The following is a 19,357-nucleotide window of genomic DNA, read 5'->3' on the forward strand; positions in this document are numbered from 1 at the left end:
TTCTCATATGTGGATGGTCCCACTGGAGTGTACCGGTTCTGTCTTCCCCCCAAGAACATCCATTCTTCTACTGACTAGTAAGTAATGTGCCCAGGGCTTGCATTCTACTATGGTCTATGTGGCACACAGGACCCAGAAACATCAGCCACTATCATCCTACCTCCACTGCCAACCTCCTAACACCTTTATTCTGAATATTGACAGTCCAGCTTAACTTTGTTTCAGAACAAATTGTCATCATAATTAAATCCCAATGCATTTTGCACATTTTACCAAGACACTGCCTCGCTGTATGAAAAGAAAATTAGCTCTGAAATTAAAGCAGACTGTTAACTATTTTCTATGTAATGTTTCCATTAAAATGCCAAAATTTATTACATGTGACCTAGTCCATTTTATACAAAATGCAATTTAAAGAAGACAGGGTCTAAGTGAAGAAGCATTGGGCAGGGTTATTTTGCCTTGGCGTAAACCACAACTAAAATGAAAAGACAATAAACATCACACCAAAGGATTATTTCTTCCAAAGTAAATAAAAGATTTATTAACATGAACGGCCTCATCAATTCTCAGAATCCAGAACTATATTTATTTAATTTCACTCAAATGAAACCAGTATTTTTTTCTCCTTGCAAAATCTTAATATGCATTTTTTAAAAATTATCAGCTAAACACAATGACCTCTCATTGGTGCTTGGATTTGGTTTCCCAGGTAGCACATGTGATATTGTGATACTCTGGTTATGCTGACAGAAAAGCCTTTTTTCTCCTGAGCCAAATGGGCTGAGTCATTTTAATTGTTGAAATGCAGAGTGGTTCACTTAGTTCTTATACAAAGTACCCCAAACCTTGACTGAATCTAATCCCACATGCAGAAATTCCATATGGGTGATGGAGAAGAGGGGAAGTCATATGCTGTTGTCATTGTTTTTTGTTTGCTGGTTTGTTTCGAGATGAAAAACAATATGCTTTCTGTAGTCAGGGATCAAAGGGAGCAAATTCAATGTCATGCAATGAACTCACCACTCACCAGACTGGATTTCCTGGAAGAGATCCCTCCCTTCTCTCCAGGACCATGCATCCCCAGTGCCAGGGAAACTTCTCAGATGAACCCCAGTCCATAATCACTTTTTTCCAACCATTATTGATTACCTTCTCTGTGCTAGTCAAGAAAATCATAGATGCAGTCCTTGTATCATAGAGCTTATTATGGTCCAGTGAAGAGAGATGGGTTCTGATAATAAGCACACAGCCTTTTTTGATTCATGCACCTGGATGTCATCCTTCACCCCTTCCTTTTGACCCTCTTAATGCTGTCCTTGTTATTCTCTTGTGATAATTATTTGTCTTAAGTTATAGCTATTTCTAGTTCTCCCTTTAACTGATTTGTTCTTTTTCCCCACTATATGTTGTGTCCTGAGAGTAGGAACTATTTTCCTTACCTTATGAAGTCTTTAAGTGCAGGAGGTGTTGTTTAACTGAAACAAATGATTTCACCATGATGAGCCTTTGTCTGTTCCACATAGAACCCTGCACTGCACTGGCTTTCAAGGGCTACTTTCTCTTATATTTTCCAGCTCCCTCAGATCCAGCCCCTTCCCAGCTGCCTGGGGATCTCTCTTAGACACATATCTGACTGTTTCCTGGCTTCCAAATCTCTAATAGAACCCCACCACCATCCTAGTACCTAACATTCCTCCCACAGCAAACAAGATTCCTTACAATCTGACTCCAACCTAGTATGTGTTGCCTAACTTCCTACTACTCTACTTCCCTCTATGCCCGCCTCCTTGCCACTTCCAAAAAAGTCTCAGGCTATTTATAGCATATCAGTGACTTAGCACTGCTGTTCCCTCTATTTGGGACATTGTTCCGATACCTATCTATCATGGGAAATAATTTTCATTTGGGGGAAAATAAATGAGTATTAGCCATATTACTACTAATTATGATAATAAAGGCTCTAGTTTCTTGAAGTTTAAATGGGCTGTTATTAAATAATGCTTTGCTTCCATTAACTGATTTATTTCAAGGTAGCTTACAATTGCCCCATTTTCCAGGAGAATAATTGAGGCTTGGAAGGATATAAGTAATGTGTCCAAGCCTATAAATGTAAGGTGGTGAAGGCTGGAGTTGTTCAGGTCTGCCAAACTTGGGAGCTTGGGCTCTTAACTCCTATGGCAGACAGTGAGTTGCAATTTAAATGTCACCTCCTCTCTGTAACTTTTTCTGATCATCCCCCGCCCCTGCTATGGGATTAGTCACTCCGTCCTCCCAGTACTCATGGCGCTTTAAACAGGCTGCTGCTTATATTATCTTGACATTTCTTTTGTCAATCTCTCATGCATATCTCCACCAGGGAACAAAGTCCCGGGGGACAGAAATTTTCTGCATCTCTACCTCCTTCTAGGTGTTTATCACATTGCCCGAGATGCTGTAAATGCTTCATATATGTTTGTCAAATGAACTGGGAGAAAATAAGAAGATGAAAATGTTAAGAGAAAAAACAGTCCATGGTAGAGAGACCAGAACAAAGCCAGGAGCCCTGACTTCTGCTCCTTATTTTATGCACAATTTTGAAAAAGTACTTTCACCTCCATCCCCCACATCTGTCTTTAAAATGAAACCATCTGCCTTTCTGGCTTCACAGGCTGGTTAGAAGAAAAGTAAAATTATATACATGAAAATGCTTCACTAAGTTTGACTATCTCATTAATTCCTATTTTTAAAGAAATAGTGTTTGAGTGGTTTTTTTTTCCTGATTATAAACGGAAAGCGAAATCATTTTAGAAAAAGTGAAGCTACAGAAATGTACAAATCATGTGTCGCTTAAACAGAAGATACTAACATAATTTTAGCTTCAGAGTAGGCCTCCAGTCCTGACCTCTGGGAGATCTAGGGACTCTGATAATCTTCTCTTCCCTGGCCTTTAGGGTCCCTGATGACTTTCTTATTGTTGTTAGGGTTCTCTGACTCTCTATATTTAAGACCTAGAATTTCCTCATGTTAATAAAAAAATCATCATCAATATTTAATGACTGCACAGATGCATCATTTTATGAATATAGCATAAATCTAGAAAAAGGGGTTCTGATCTTGAAGGGTCATTTTATTGAATTGATTTCTTTGAGTCTCTTTAGAAGGCCAACACCTCAGACAGAAAAGCATGGACTGAACTCCTGTAGGGGAAGCCTGCTGTATTGGAGGTTGTGCCAACAGGGTTTCTCACAGGGAAGGTCCAGTTCCTCAACAATATGCCCAGAGAAAGACCCTCTTTTATGGGATTTTTCCTTCTAGTTTGGGACTCAAGCCTTTGCAGCAGACATATGGTGGCCAGTTTCCTCTCAAGGGGGCTTTATTCACAGCCCAGCTATAGTAATAGCTTAAAAATAATTCCCAAATCCAGGAGAGATCCAAAGCCAGGGCCACAAAATAGTTTGTCATCTGATTCACAACACTTGCATCAAAGCAAGAGAAGACTCCAGCACTGAAGGAGAATAATAATGGCTCTTATTTACCAAAGACCTGCTAGGCGGTAAACTCTGTGCTACAAGCTTTACACAGACCTCTTTATTCAATTCTCACTATGGGATTGACAGGTAATAACTATTATTAGCCCCATTCAACAGATAAGGGCACCAAGGAGCAGAACTGTGAAGTGAAGAGACCTCCTAGCCCTGGGATAAGGCCTCCTTGCTCCTTAAAAAAAAAAAGAGTAGCAGGTCCTAGCTAGCAAAAGCCTTTCAAACTATAGACTTTGTGCCCCAACCCCATTGCTCTTAAAAAGCAATGTTGGGCAGAGGAGTGCTCAGTCAATGCCCAAATGGCAGACATTCTAAAGTTCTAAAATTTCCAGAGTTCCCCAAAGACAAGAAAAGGCTGTCCTCTCTCCCAGTGCCAGATAATGGTACAGGAGATAAAAGTGAAGTCTTACCTTTTATTAAAGGTAAATAACTTTTTCAAAATCAGATCTGTCCAGCTCCACTTATAGAAGCTAAAAGGCATTAAGATATTTGGAAGTAATTTCATTAGGATGATGATGTACCAGTCATACATTTCCTAAGTACTCATCTTACAATTCCCAAACTCGCCTCTCCCTCCCTGCTGGGTGCTGCCAGCAGCAGCATATTTCCTATGCTCCTTGCCAGTGGAGGCTTCACCATAGGCGCCAGCTTCTCCAGGGCTTCAGCTTGATTCCCCTGAAAAACCATAAAGCATATGTCCCAGTGCCATATGCAAGACTGTCACGGCAGCAGCAGCAAGGGTGTGCTTATTACCCAGGAGCATTCTGTCCTCATAGCAGAGGTCTGCTTGACTAGGCAGACCAGGAAGGATGCAGTAGCCGTTTTAACAAATTTAGGAACCTCATAGTTCCACTCAATTCCCATCTCTGTGGCTCATCATGGAATAGAAGAAAGATTTAGAGAATGAAACCAGCTCTTCTTTAATGCCCCAGTTCTGAAACTTTGATCTGTCTGAAAGAATCCTACCATACAGGGCTAGTAAATATTTGGGAATTTTACACAGAAAAGTTTTATATGAAAGTTTGATATGTAACAAATCTTCTCTTGTCTTATTTTTTTAAACCAGAATTCTTTTAAAGCTAGACATCAATCTATACTTTCAATTAGTTTGTTCTTTCCATTCATTTACTCCCATAGCTTGAGTAAAATGCCTGCCACCTGCCTAACCCTCAGCCTATGGACAGGAACCCCAAAGAAAATGGGATACAGTCCCTTTCCTCTAGAATCTTGGTCTACTGTGGAACATAGATAGGTGAAGAGGAAATTCTATTATGATATGGTAATGCTTTCATTGAAAAATGGACAAAGAACAATGAGGTCACTGAAGAAAGATGAACTTGAGGAATGAGAGATTTCACAGACCGTAAGACAAAGATAAGGCAAGAAATGCCTTTCCTTCTTACCAACCCCTAACCCTTCTTCTCCACCTATTCAAATTTTTCATGTCATTCAAGAACTAGACCCAATTGTATGAAGTCTACCTCAGTAACTAACTTCTGTGTATACCTGCTATGGGTTCTTTGGAAGTTGGGACACTAATCCATTTTTTTTTGCATAAATATTTTAGGCCATGTACTCCTTCATATACAATTACCAATATCCTTATTAAAACAAAGCCTCCAAAAATAAAAAATAAAAATAAATAAAACAAAGCCTCCCCACCCACAAGAGCACCCTCTACAGGACCAGATCACGCAGCAACTAAGCTACCCCAAGCTAATGATGCCATGCCTTATTTATCAACTGAAATTTCAGGTCTCTTGTATAATGTTTGTTCTTTTTCTTAAGCTGATCTCCCCCTAACACATACATACACATTTACTTTCTTAATATTTCTCAAGTTTTATCTCATAAAATCAATGTCCCAGTTATGTAGAGTGAAAGGCTTAAAATGGTGCCTTTGAACTCTATAGACCTGGATTTGGACTCTATCTTCCTCCTTATCTGGCATATGATGCTGGACAAGAGGCTTAAACCCTCTGATCACTCTTTCCTTTCTGAAAGGGGATCATAATTTTTGTCAACCTCACAGATCAAAGTGCCACACAGTAAGTACCCTAGAAATGTTCATTGTAATTATCACCAACATATACATCCTCTGAAGAGAATGAATATATCCTCCCTCCAATTCATTCCATTTTGTTCAAATATTCAATAACAATTCTCTGTCTTCTCTTACCTCCTATCCTAATCATGTCATAAGGATGATAATGGTAACACTTGCATGTTAAGAAAAATAATGATGGTTTGTATGTAAGTAAAACAGATATCAGAAATATTCCATTTCTTCAGCAGGTGTTCACTGAGGTCATCCTATATGCCAGTATTTCCTATAGATGCAGAAGTGATGAAGATATTCTTCTGTAGTGCTAGAAAGAATGTTCTCATGACAGTATGATGAGTACATGAGGCAGGTTCAGGCTGAAGAGAGCAGAGAGGTCCCAACTTACATGAGTGGAAATGGGTCAAGATGTGCCTCTGAGGCCAAGACATGAAGGAGAAAGAGGAGTGTATGAGGAGATTTTGTCAAGAAGGGTAAAAGGAGTATATTCTAGACAGAGGGAATGTCATGCAAATGCCATTTGGAATGGAATGCAAAGGAAAAAAGGAACATTCAGTAACTAACAGAGCAGTTCCATCAAGTTAGCACAAGAGTGGGAGGTAAGGAGTATAGGGGAAAGAGGCAGGCCCTCATATTGGGCACAGTGAAGGCCATGGTGAGCAGCTGGGCCTTTATCTTTGGTCATTGTGGGGCCATTGATGTTTTCTCACCAGGAAAGTTCTACTTTATAAGACCACATGGGCTACAATGTGAAGAATTCAAAAGGGACAAGAAAGGAGACAGTGTGTCTTGTTAGCAGCTGCAGCAGCAGCAGCAGAGAGAGATAGTCATGGCCAAATCTGGATTACTGGCATTGGTGGTGGAGAAAAGATTTGGATTTGAGAGGCCTTTAGACCTAGAACTTGGTGGTCTGCTCAAGAGCGTGGAGACAAGCTGCACACAGAAATATTGTTTGTTAACAAAGTATTGGATTGCTGAGTGAGTCAGCTAACTACTTCTGGTGCAGAACCTCACATCCTCATGTCTTAGACTGTCCTTAACCTCCTCTCCATGGGACAGAGTTGGGTGGAATTGGCACCAACTATCTTGCTGTGGCCCCTGCACAAGCATCATGGAGTCTGTGGGCTCAAAGTGTGTCAGAGAGTGGGCATGTGGGTGGGCCATTTGCTATTCAGAAAGTGAGATCAGAGATTTGAAAGCCTGGCTCTCTGATGACTCAGGTGTTTTATGGAGTCTTCAGTGCTATTGTGAGGTAAAGCAATGGAGGATAAGGTGATTTCCACTTTTTTTTTCCTTGTTGAACGAACTGCTCTGAATTTCCAGAGCTGGCATGATGCCAACTGCATTTACCTTTATTTAATCACTCAATAGACTCCTCTGCGAAAACAGGGGTAATTAGGCCCAAAATATATCACCCAGAGGCTTATTTTAATTACCCGAAATAAAAGCTAGATCCCAATTTCAACAAAATTACCAGATTGTTTTCCTTCCAAGAATTTCTGGCAGTGTTTAAGTTCCCTGGTTAATTCTCCCTATGAGATTGTCCATCCTCAGCACTAAGGAAGCCAGACACAGGGGATAGCCTTCTATAGAGCAGTCAGCAGCAGGATGCACTGTCCAGGGAAGGTTCCCTGAGATAGCCCCTCACCTACACAAATGAGTCTGGAGAGTTTTCCTTGCATTGCTCCAAGACCAATGGCACAGAGCAACAGACACTCACTTTGATGTCAGGCATCCTCAGTTTATGTCCCATCTTGCCACTAGCTGTGTGACTTTGGCCATGATGCTTTCACCTTCTGGTGTTCAGTCAGCCTATTCTCCCAAACCATGGGATATGTAATGATAATTACCTGTGAGGACTCAAAGATATGCTCTATCACACGGTAGTGATTTCCAATCCAACTTTTTTTTTAAACGTCTCTGCAGATTACAATCAATGCAATAATAAGCCCCTGTGTCACAGTTCAATTGGTAGCATGTTCTCTTTCTAATGGGCACATAAAATCATGGTGCATCTTACATTGAATAAAATATGACAAGTAGCAAATAGAAACCTGGTAAAATGTTAACTTCTCAGATTAAGTAGGGTTTTTGCCCCCCTTACTCTTTTGCTCTTATAACACAGCCTTCTTAAAAAAAAAAAAATGCAGAAACTTCTACAAGAGCTTTTGGACTGGGCTGGAAAAACACCAGTGATTTCAGTCAATACATAATATTTGCAAGTATTTTGCATATATCACTGTTCTCTAGTCTTATGCCTATGACAGACATCAGTAATTGGTACTTCTTTCCCTGAGATAAGATGTAGCCTTTGAGTCTTTCCAAGTGCTGTACTACAGGCAGCCATTACCAAGCCACCAGAGTTGGCACATGAAGCAAAATCTGTTTATGTCTCTGACTCGGGATCTTGGAAGATGGAAAAAGAGAATAGGCATTGGCCAAATCAGAAACCTTAGATATATGAGAAAGATCTCAAAAATGATACAGTTCATTGCACAGAAGAAACCAAGGTCTATAGGGATATAGGGACACTGGCATAAAGTCACAGAGCCAACTCTGGAGGACACATATGGAAAATTTCTCCGGTTCACTCTTAAAGACAGAGAACAAACTGGTGGTTGCCAGAGGGGAGGTGGGTAGGGGTATGGGTGAAATAGATAAAGGGCATTGAGAGTGCACTTACTTTGATGAGCACTGAGTAATGTATGGGATTGTTGAATCACTGTATTGTACACCAGAAACTAATATAACACTGTATTTAATTATATTTAAATTAAAAAAAATTCTCCTGTTCTCTCTTATCCAAATTGTCCTTTCCACCAAACTATGCTGCCTTTCTCAGCCTCAAAGTCAAACTCCTTGGTAACTATAGTAAATAAATGTACATCTGATTAATTGGACTCTAGCAAAGAGAGTGCAGCAGTCATGCAAAAGTTTTTTTGCTTTTGTAAAATTTCTTTTTGCTCATTTGTCACCATCAACAATTCATTGTTTAGGCAAGCAATTTACAGAAAAAATCAGGAGTGGTTATTTCCAGCAAATGACAATTACAATGTACTGTGCACAAGAAGTGATCCATCCTAGCCCTATGGTTCCTGTAATTTTAATAGCTAACACCTTTCATCATAATGTTCCTATTCATACAAATAAAAAAAAGTAAAGTCACTATTTAATCCTGCATAATGACATGCTAACAACCAGCTACCCCCCGTCCACTCAAGGTCCACTCAGGATTTCAGAAGTAGTAGGCCCGTCTGCTGTTTGCCATAAATATTTGTTGTTTAATATTCCCAAGCAATGGAAACTGACCAATAAAAACTGTATCTGGAAAATTGAAAGTGATGGCTGGAATGGGGCTCTCTACTTCTTGTCAAATTTCAATTTGAAATTAAATTGGGGCCTTCAGCACTAAGACAGGGACTCCTGACCTCTGAGTAATTACTTTCCAACATCTTTTTTTTTTTTTTTTTAATTTGGAGGAGATACTTCTAGTCTAAGAAGTGCTGGAAAGGACTATTTTATGAAAATGAAGCTACATCTTAAGAAAAACCTGCTTATTCCTTCTAGTTCAGGCACGTTCCTATTCCTAGTGAGGTATGCTTTTTACACACCTCCAGTGCTCCCCACTCAGCACTCTTGTTGTAGTAATTATACCAACAAACTCAAGAGTCACTGAGACTAATGACATAGCTTGCAACTTAGAACCTCTGCAAAGCTCCTGGAATCAGTCCAGCAAAAAAGGGAAAGTATGAACAGGCAATTCCTTATATTGCTCCCATACTCCCTGGGATATGGGTTCCTGATACCTAAGGAAAACATTCTTCGGAGAAGGAAAAGTATTCCAAACCGAGAGAAAGACATATACAAATACATGAAGGAATAACACAGCACTTCTAAGGATTATTTCACTCATTTGCTTAACAAACATTTATTGGGTACCCACAGTATACCAGGCACATTGCCAGAAGCTGAGGATAAAAGAATAAAACATGATCCCTGCCCCCAAAAGAACATCCACAGAATGTAGGGAGGCTGGACCACAGAGACAGAAAATAACCCTATAATGGACAAAGTACAATAAGCCCAATGACTGAGAGTGTACAGAGGCTCTGAGACAAATGGGGGAGTCAGGCAATTGGGGATCGAAGCCATAGGTGCAGAAAACAGCAAGATTTAGTGGGAGGCTAGAAAGGCAGGCAGGTGAGTAAGAGGGATAAGTCAAGGGTAGCTCCCCTATAGTTCCAGGAGGTCAGTACCATAAACTGGGGTCCTAAATGAAGGGAGAGTGTGGAGCAGGCTCCAGAGGGCTGGTGATAAGTTGTGTTTGGGACATAATGAGTCCGAGGTATTTGAGAGACATCCCATCGAAGGAGGTCATGGTTTTCTCAAGCCAACTCATTTCTGAGTCTTTGTGCTGAATATGTAAGAAGTCCTCATAAAATAGTGAATGAATAAATAAATGAATATTATATACAAGAAACACAAGTGCAAATGCTTTTCATGTGTTATTTTATTTAACTCCCATAGGAGCTTTATGAGGAAGGTCTATTTTTACCCCGTTTTATAGAAAGGTCCAAGCCTTAAAAGTTCTGTGGTATAAGAGAGGACCTATCTTTGGCAAGTTCATAGATAGAAGTGTCTCAAAAAAATAAATAAATAAAAGAAAAGGAGAGAGAGGGAGAATACATAGAAAGATGTTCATTATTATTAGTCATCAAATTAAAACCACAATGAGACACCACTAGAATTGTTATAAATCCATTAGAATTGTTAAAATCTGAAAGACTGACAATATTAAGTATTGGTGAGGATGAAGATAAACTAGAACCCTGATATTACTTATGGGAATATAAAATGGCCACTATGGAAAACAGCTTGGTACTTTCTCATAAAGTTAGATATACACTTCCTATTTGTCCTAGCAATTCCATTTCTAGATACCTACACAAAAGAAATTAAAACATGTTCACACAAAGTTTGTTATGTGAATATTCAGAGCAACATTATTTCTAATAGCCAAAAGTTGGAAACAATTCAAATATCTCTCAACTAGAGAATGGATAAACAAAGTGTGACATAGTTGTACAGTGTAATACCATTCAGCAATTAAAAAGGAATGAAGTACTGATACATCCTAAAATATGGATGAACTTCAAAAACAGTATGCTAAGGAAAGAAGCCAGACACAAAAGACGTCAAATTTCATGATTTCACTTATATGAAATTTCCAAAAAAGGCAAATCTATAGAGACAGGGAGTAGAGGAGTGGTTGCTTAGGGCTGGGATAGAGGTTGGAGATGGGATGGGATGCAGACAGATTGCAAATGGAACTTTCAGCAATGAAGGAAATGTTAGCAACTGATTTACAGTCCTGGTTGCACCACTATACATTTACTAAAACTCATCAAACTGAATACTTAAATGAGTTAAAATTTAAAGCATGTAAATTTCACTGCAATGAAACTAAAAGAATGAAAAGAAAGAAAGTGAAGAAGAAGAAGAAGAAGAAGAAGAAGAAGAAGAAGAAGAAGAAGAAGAAAAGAAGAAAGAAAGAAAGAAAGAAAGAAAGAAAGAAAGAAAGAAAGAAAGAAAGAAAGAGAAAAGCAAGCAAGCTGTGTAATTTAGAAGTGGTAGGGAGTTCCTGACCAGGTTGGTGAGATTTGAGCAGCTTCCTAAGGGGTGAATTTATGCTGGATCCTGAAGACTAGGTAGGATTCCAACAGATTGAGGTGGCACACTAAGGAATTCCAGACAAAGAAAGTGGCATGAGGGGGGATCCCTGGGTGGCTCAGCAGTTTAGCGCCTGCCTTTGGCCCAGGGCGCAATCCTGGAGTCCTGGATGGAGTCCTGCAACGGGCTCCCAGCATGGAGCTTGCTTCTCCCTTGCCTGTGTCTCTACACACCCCCCCCCATGTCTATCATGAATAAATAAATAAAATCATTAAAAAATATTAAAAAGAAAAAGAAAGTGGCATGAGTGAGAAAACACCAGGCCTGTTTGGGCAATATCCAAACATCCACTTTGGCTGAATATTTGGATGGAAAACAGTAGATGAAAAAGCTGAGAAATGTGGTTGTGGCCAGATCACAGAAGCTGAGAATGGTTGGGCTAGTGCATTTAAGACTTAATTTTGTAGACAGTGGGGACCCACAGAATATTCCAGAATAGAGAAGAGTCCTGGCAAAGATGAAGGGGGCAGCAGTGAGGAATGTGTACTGGAAAGGAGAGTAACCAGGGCAGAGCATTGAATGAAAGTCTCAGACAACAGGCCACAGTGCTTGAGGGCCAAACTATGCTCACTTGCCTGTGTCGTTAATGCAAAAGGACTTAAAGACACATTGTACCAGACAGAAAGGAAAATAATCAGACATCAGTTATTTGGCGCTTCCTATGATCCAGGCACTGTTTCAAAGGATGATTGTTTTAAAGGAGAGACAGAGAGTTAAGACCTGCTATATACAGAATAAGCCAAATGGATTGATCATCTTTGGGTCTGGCTCCAAAGAAAAGGAATAAAGATTAGGGAAATCATAAATGCTTATCTAAAGGGTGTTATGGAAACCACAGATATGGAAGCTTGTAATTGAATAAGAAATGTAGATACTTCTAAGGTGGAAGGATGGGAAGTGAAACAAATGGCAAAGACCAATTTCCATGGCTATCTGCCACAGGAAGGCAGGAGCACCTGACCCTGCTGGCATTTTCTATGGATGTCACCACTGCTTTAAATGTACACAGTATACATTAAGTAAACATGCATTGACATGACTGAACAGAACCAAATGGGCCTAAAGAAAATTGCTACACTCCGCTCCTTCTCGGGATCAAATCCTTGCCCAACTATAACACTCAGTGCCTTATGTTCTGTATCCATGAAGCAGGACTGTAGTGTATCAACAATCAACGTTCCAAACCTCACCAAGATCCCAAACTGGATTCCTGAAAGCTGAATCCAGCTGTTTGGGGCTCAGAGAATATTTATAAATATGTTTTTTATTAGCTGCCAACACTTAAATATCAGGAAATTTCATATTTTCAGTTTCTGTTGAGAAGTTGGGAATTCTGGCAACTGTATGACCCAATTCCAAATGGTATTAATCAATCACAGCTGAGAAACATTTGTCCTCATTAAGCATTAGAGTCCCTGTCTGGTATACTTCATTCATTCATTCACTCATTCATTCAACAAATATTTATCAAGTACCCACTATATGCAGGGCACTATTGAAGGGTCAGGAGATACAAATGAACAAAACCAATGAAGTCCTTATATTCTGGAGCTCATATTCTTACAAGGAGAGCAAGACAATCAATCAAGGGATATATTCATATTTCAGGTGGTGATAAGTATTAAGAAACAAGTTATGTGTAGAGATTAAAAGAGGATGGAGAGGTGCTGGATATTTCAGACAGGGTAATCAGGGCAAGGAAGTCTTGTTAATTAGGTGACATCTGAGCCACGATCTGATTTACATGAGGAAAAAAGCCCTCAGATCTGAGGAGAAGATAGGTCAAGCTGAAGGAACAGAAAATATAATCATGTTTTATGTGTGGGAGAAATGGGGCAGAGGGCACTTCAGGCCTTAACGATGGTTTGGATTTATTTCAAGTGAGATGGGGAACGACTGGTGACTTTGAGCAGAGGAGGGACACAGATGAATATACTCATTTACATTGGTAACTGGCCCCTGTAGACATTGTTTCTGGCCCATGGTTTAAAGCAAGATGGGGAAAGGTTAAAGGGTCAGAGATGGACTCTGTCTGGAGAGAGAAAATAATCAGACTAATGAGGCAGGAATCTCCTGATCTTCAGAATATAGCATTTGTGCAAAAGGCTAACCCAAAACTTAGCAGTGACTTGAATTAACTAACATCTGTGGACAGAGTTACTATACAATGAATCTGCTTAGAAAAAGAAGCTCACAGGACTCTGAGAGAGGTGGATGTGAATGTGGAGAATTCTCTCCGGCCCACTTACAAACAGCCAAACAGCTTCTCTCAGTCGTCCGCCTTTACCAGTGACATCCCAACCCACTGGTACACTCAACTTGGTGGACAAGTCTTAAGTTTTGTTTTGTTTCAGGAACTTGAGTTAACTCTCATTTTATCCCAACTCAGATGAGAAAAAATCTATCATATTCTAAAACAAAGATCAATTGGCACCAGGTGTCGGACATGACCTGGCATTCCAGAAAATCCATTCCTTGACCCTGAACAGTTTGAAATGTTTGACAAGAGGAAGAGAACTACTCACAATCAGAACATGATCCCGTCCCATTGTGATGACCGTCCGGTTCACTGTACGAAGAAGCTGGACCATGATTTCTTGGATATGGTGGTAGGTGAAGGCCTGTAACACAGAGATGTCTATATGACAACCAGACATTGTACTGCACATCTCTTCCAAAGAACATACAACAATGGTCAGACATGGTGATCACCAAGACCTCTACCACCACTACCACCAGTGCCAACACCAGTACCACCACCATCATCATTGTAGTTGTTGTGATCATAATCCCACAGCCATCACCATCTGGCACAGGGCTCCAGGAATTTCACTAAATTTCGCTAAATTTTACTAAATATAAGGTAGGGATTAAGAGCTTAAACTCTGGAATCAGAAACTTTTGTTTTAGATTACCACTGCAGAATTATTGTGCTATTGGCTACTTCTCTGAATCTTGGTTTCTTCATAAGTGTAACAGTCAGAATCTGACCTGAATAAGAAGGGAATTTGCTGCAGGAAATTGGTTATAAGGGTGATGAAAAAGCTGAGTCACAAAACAAGATAACCTAGGGATTAGCAATAGAAGGAAGTCGCTATTACCGCTGAGCTAAAGGGACAAGTAGAGAAGGCAGTGTTTCTGGAGTCCGGGCGTGGGCTTATGTGATGGAAACTATAGCCAAGGGAGAGCCTATATAGTAGAAGCTACATGATCTATCTTGGGGGAAATCCATGGTGAGCCTGGTTGTAATATTTATAGGGTGCTACCCACTTTAAATACAAAGCCACTGAATCTTGGTTAGAACTTGCCAATGCCTTTTGAGGATTTGCCATGATGGGCAAGGGTTTCAGGCATATTTATAGAGCAGATTCACTACATTCTCAAATCCTTTAACTAGCATACCCTTAAGGCACAGTATTTCATCTATGCACTCCTAGGAAGGTGGTCATGGCTAAGTGGAAAGGCTTTAGGATTTTAAGATCAGCCACTCTAGGTCTGAATCCCAAGTCTGCCCTTACCAGCTGCGTGTTCTCACTTATAACTTAACCTCTCTGAGCCTCAACTTCGTCATCTACAAATTATGGAAGGTTTTCTCACTAGTCTTTCAAGATTGATATGGACTTAAAACTGACATATGTAATTCTGGAACAATGAACTTGCCTTATATCACTGCACGAGATTCTGTGGGTCTGAGAACTAGCCTGGGCATCACTAATTTCTGAATTTTATGTAGGTTATTCTGATGGCTGAGAATCGTGACACAACACACTATGAAGCCCTGGAAATGCAAGCTGGAATTTGGGAACAGCCTATGTCTCCAGGACCCAGTCAGAGCCTGACATAAACAAAATGTTTAAGAAATATGGTGGCTTAAAAAGCAGATTATTATTCATAGTCATTCATAAGCACCTCATTAACCTTTGCTACATTCAACTCAACTGTATTTCGTCTCTTAATGTAATCAAAGAAAGGAAAATAGACTCACAGTCAGGGGAGGGCAGGAAAAAGAAAGAAAATGAGCTTATTAAAAAGCCCCCCTCCCCTCCAATGTGACTATTGTCATCCAAAGATAAATAACCCAGAGTTTGCTTCCTTCCTCTCTCTGCCCCACACTTGCTTTTTCTACACTTTGGCCATAATCCCAGATTCTCCAGCCCTCTGGAGCTCACCAGTAAGACTTCCATCACAGCATATATTTCACAGAAACAAGTTCTCATGCTCCATTCGGTCCCACAAGACCTCAATCTCTTGTAAAATTCTCTTGCTAGATTAGGTGAGCTCCCACCACTCCCACCACCCAGCCCTTTCCCCACATCTGCTCAGGGCTAGGGGAAAGAACATCTCCCTTCACTTCTCGGCTGCCGCTCAGCATCTCTCCTGACTTCCTTCTCCTCTATTTCTTCAAGCCTTTTTACTGACTTACAATCTCGTACCTCTTACATTATGTGACTCTGATGCCTACGGTAATAACAATAATGCTAACATTTGTGAGTGCTTACTAAATACCTGGCACCTTGCCAAACACTTTACCTCCTCTCACAAGATGAGCAATATTATAATCTGCATTGTTCCCATGTGGAAACTGAAGCCCAGAAACGTTAAATCACTTGTCCAGAGTCACCCAGCTAGAAATTTAGGGAACAAGGATTCAAACCCAGCAACCTGGCTTCAGAGCTTACTCCTGAGTCAGACATACAGGCAGCCTGGAACAGGAACACAGATCTCTGGTCGCTGCTTTGTGGCCTTGTCAGTCTCTACCAAGATAGATAAACCCTGACTTCAACTAAGCCAACTTCCAACTGCCTTCAGTGACTTCTGATCTTTTCTTTCCCTTTTAGAAAATCTTCACTGCTATGTATTCATGACTCCCTTATCTTCTCTGCGTTCATTTGCAATTTCATCAATCTAAGCCCACTGCAAATTTATACAATGGTTTCTATTTGATGTTATTTTTTTTTCCAGGATTACATCTCTTCCTTTACCAACAGAGATAATATAACCCTTTTTCTCTTGACCTCCTGCCCCCTGCTTCTTTTAAATAGCCACTTCATCTTAGTCCAAAGAGCGGCAATTAGACGGCTCAGGAAGTTTGGTATTTAAAAGTGTAAAATTGTCAAATTCAATTCATTTCACTCTTAAAGCTCCCAATATGAGAGGTTGTATAGCAGAGTGTTTTTTTGGATCAGACAGACTTGAGTTTGAATCTCAGTTTTGCTCATTTGAGCTGGGTGACCTTGGGCATACAACATCTTTGTATGAGTTTCAGTTTCTTTATAAAATGTGGCAAACAATAGGAAACCTCAAAGTACTGGTTTGAGGAATAAATAAAGTAATGCAGGTAAATCCCTTGATACCAAGGGTTGGTACATAGTAAGCCCTCAATAAGTGGTGGCCGCAATTCATATTCCCCTGGGTCTGCATCAGCATTTCGCCTGGGTTTACAGATTCTCAGCACGTAGCAGAAAATGCAGTACAAGGCAATACATAATCTAAACTCTGGATGATATCGAAATGTCACCCAAAAAATGTATAGCATATATGCAAATGGAAAACTTTCAAGATGATAAACCTGTGCTAAGCAGTAAAAATGCAGCCACAAATCACCTACTGTTAATTGCTCCAGTGCCAGACAAGTGGAGAGAATCTCTTGGAAAGTGTCTTCTGGGCTCAAACTAAACGGTGACTTATAATTGAAAAGACAAAGTCAGTCTTCCCATTATAGGCCTGGCAAAGAATTAATCCATCCGATCTAAACACACTGCAAATAGTAGTGATCTTTCTTTTTTAAATAATTATAGTCTGTGATATCTGGATGGAACTTGGAGTCCTTTCTTTAAATGAATTCTCATGCATAAGCCCAATATATAACATAGCAGGAGAGCTGGAAAGGGGGGGTGCTTTATGTTTTACTTTAGACCCTATGCCAGCCCTGGGACTTGTAGGATGCAATTAAGATCAACTAGTCTCCCACAGTGTTTCCAGATTAATAGAAATACCACATATGAGATGATTTTAAGTAATAATACACAGACACAGCATTTTCTTACATTTAATTAATTAGGCAAAAGGTGTCCCTCTTTTTAAATTTTTATCAACCCTTGTTTTGATGTCAAGTAGAAAAATGTCCCTTTGGCGCTAATATGTCTTTAACACCTCTCTATTTCATGCAAAGCTCTTTTTTTTAAACAGAAAAGTCCTCAGGTTAGAGCAAACAATACACAACAGCATCTAGTTAGAGCTTAATAACACTGTTTCGTGTCTAAAGTTATATTTATGATAAGTGTTTAGGAAAAAGATAAAAACTTGGAAATTAAGCAAAATGAGGATACATGATTTTTTAATAGAGTATTTGTGACTGCCTCAACTTGGCTGGGAAAGAAGAGGGGTAGTCTTCGTGCTTTCTCCAGATATGTACTTTGATTAATCATCCACATCTGATTAGAAACCAGAAATGTTATAGTCCTGTCCAATTAGAGTTTAACTTGTAGAAAAATGACAAAGATTTTATTTTATTTTATTTTATTTTATTTTATTTTATTTTATTTTATTTTATTTTATTTTATTATTTGCTGGTTTGCTAAAGGCTATATAGTTCTATTGATCCATAGAAAATTTGTTTTATATCTAAGGAAAATTGTATATAAGCATCTCTTCTCCCACAAAAAAATCAAGAATCCTAAATCCTTTTGACCAGTTCTCTCCTTGTTCAGCTCATTCCTTATGTATTAAATAAAAACTTTAACATGTGCTCACTATCTAATTGCAGAAGATATTTTTTAACCATTTGAGAATTCCACATTTATACAAGGGATACTGACCACTTAACAGATGGTGATATAAAATTTTGCTCGTTTTTATCAAAGTTACAAATCTATAAAGTTAAAAACCACAAATCTATAAAGTTTAAAAACATCTTCTAAGGTTCACTAACAAAAGAAAATGACCACAATGAAACAGAAGTCCCTCCTGTTCGCCTTGTCAGAGAAACTTCTTTACCTCTTTCAGCCAAGGTAGTTATTATTTTGTTATTTATTACCATGTTGCCGATAATATGCTTGTATTTATTCCTTTTTTAAACTATTTTTTTCTTGGGACACTTGGGTGGCTCAGTGGTTGAGCACCCGCCTTCAGCTCAGGGCGTGATCCCGGGATCCCGGATCGAGTCCCACACTGAACTCCCTGCATGGAGCCTGCGTCTCCCTCTGCCTATGTCTCTGCCTCTCTCTGTCTCTCATGAATAAATAAACCTTTAAAAAAATAAACTATGTTTTCTCTTTCTGCTGTTGTTATCTCTGCACCATTAAAGACAAGGCTTCACTCTCTTTCCTCCCTTAGTCCCATCAATCACCGGCATGCTTCTCATGTCTCTTTCTCCCATACAATCATACCACAATTCTAGCCTGACCAATATTCAATGTTTATTTTGTAAACTATGACAAATTCCCATCTCTAGTACAACTTTTCATTCCCCAAAAGGAAAAAAAAAAAGCTACTTGGGAAAAAAGAATCAAAAATTGTTTTTAGTTCTTTAAGTTTCTTTATACTACATTTTCAGATTCCTGATTGCCACTTCTTTTATTTTTCAAAATTCTATTTTTAAGTTTGCTTTGCCTCACAAAGTCTCTTTTCCTCCAAGTTGCTTCTCTCTTCTGTTTGCTTGTTTTGCACTCTCTTTTGTGTTCAAGTTTTTCCTTGTTCTCTGGAATGGGTGGATGATATGTTCATATATCAGGGTGGGTAACTCAAAGGCTGGTTACCAACTCTGAGCATGTGAGTTACAGTCTGTGGTTTGTGAGCTTCATCGTAGAGGGATCTAGTTGGAGAGTCTCAAATACCATATATACAAGTCTTCTTGTGCTGCTCAGATTCCACAGCCACCTAAGTATTCTCTGATCTCTCGTCTAAAGGGTTAAGCCCTGGCTGCAGTATTCCAGGAGCTGAGTTAGACAAAGGTGCTAGAGGCTTCCACTTCCAGGATGCATACTCTTAAAACTTGTTTTGAGCATGGCATCATTGACTTTGACTATGCTGTTTCCTACTC

The 19,357-nt window shown here is 39.5% G+C and overlaps 1 protein-coding gene across 1 annotated transcript in view; it reads right to left on the bottom strand.

Moving 5' to 3' along the window:
- The window catches only part of DOCK2 (dedicator of cytokinesis 2), a 397,956-nt gene that overhangs the window by 210,052 nt on the left and 168,547 nt on the right, over positions 1 to 19,357 (bottom strand). The window contains exon 27 of the mRNA XM_077895573.1: positions 13,842 to 13,937. Coding sequence (XP_077751699.1) covers positions 13,842 to 13,937 — 96 coding nt within the window. The remainder of the gene's footprint in view (positions 1 to 13,841; positions 13,938 to 19,357) is intronic.

This window comes from Canis aureus, chromosome 4 (genome assembly GCF_053574225.1).
Source record: "Canis aureus isolate CA01 chromosome 4, VMU_Caureus_v.1.0, whole genome shotgun sequence".
Taxonomy (NCBI): domain Eukaryota; kingdom Metazoa; phylum Chordata; class Mammalia; order Carnivora; family Canidae; genus Canis; species Canis aureus.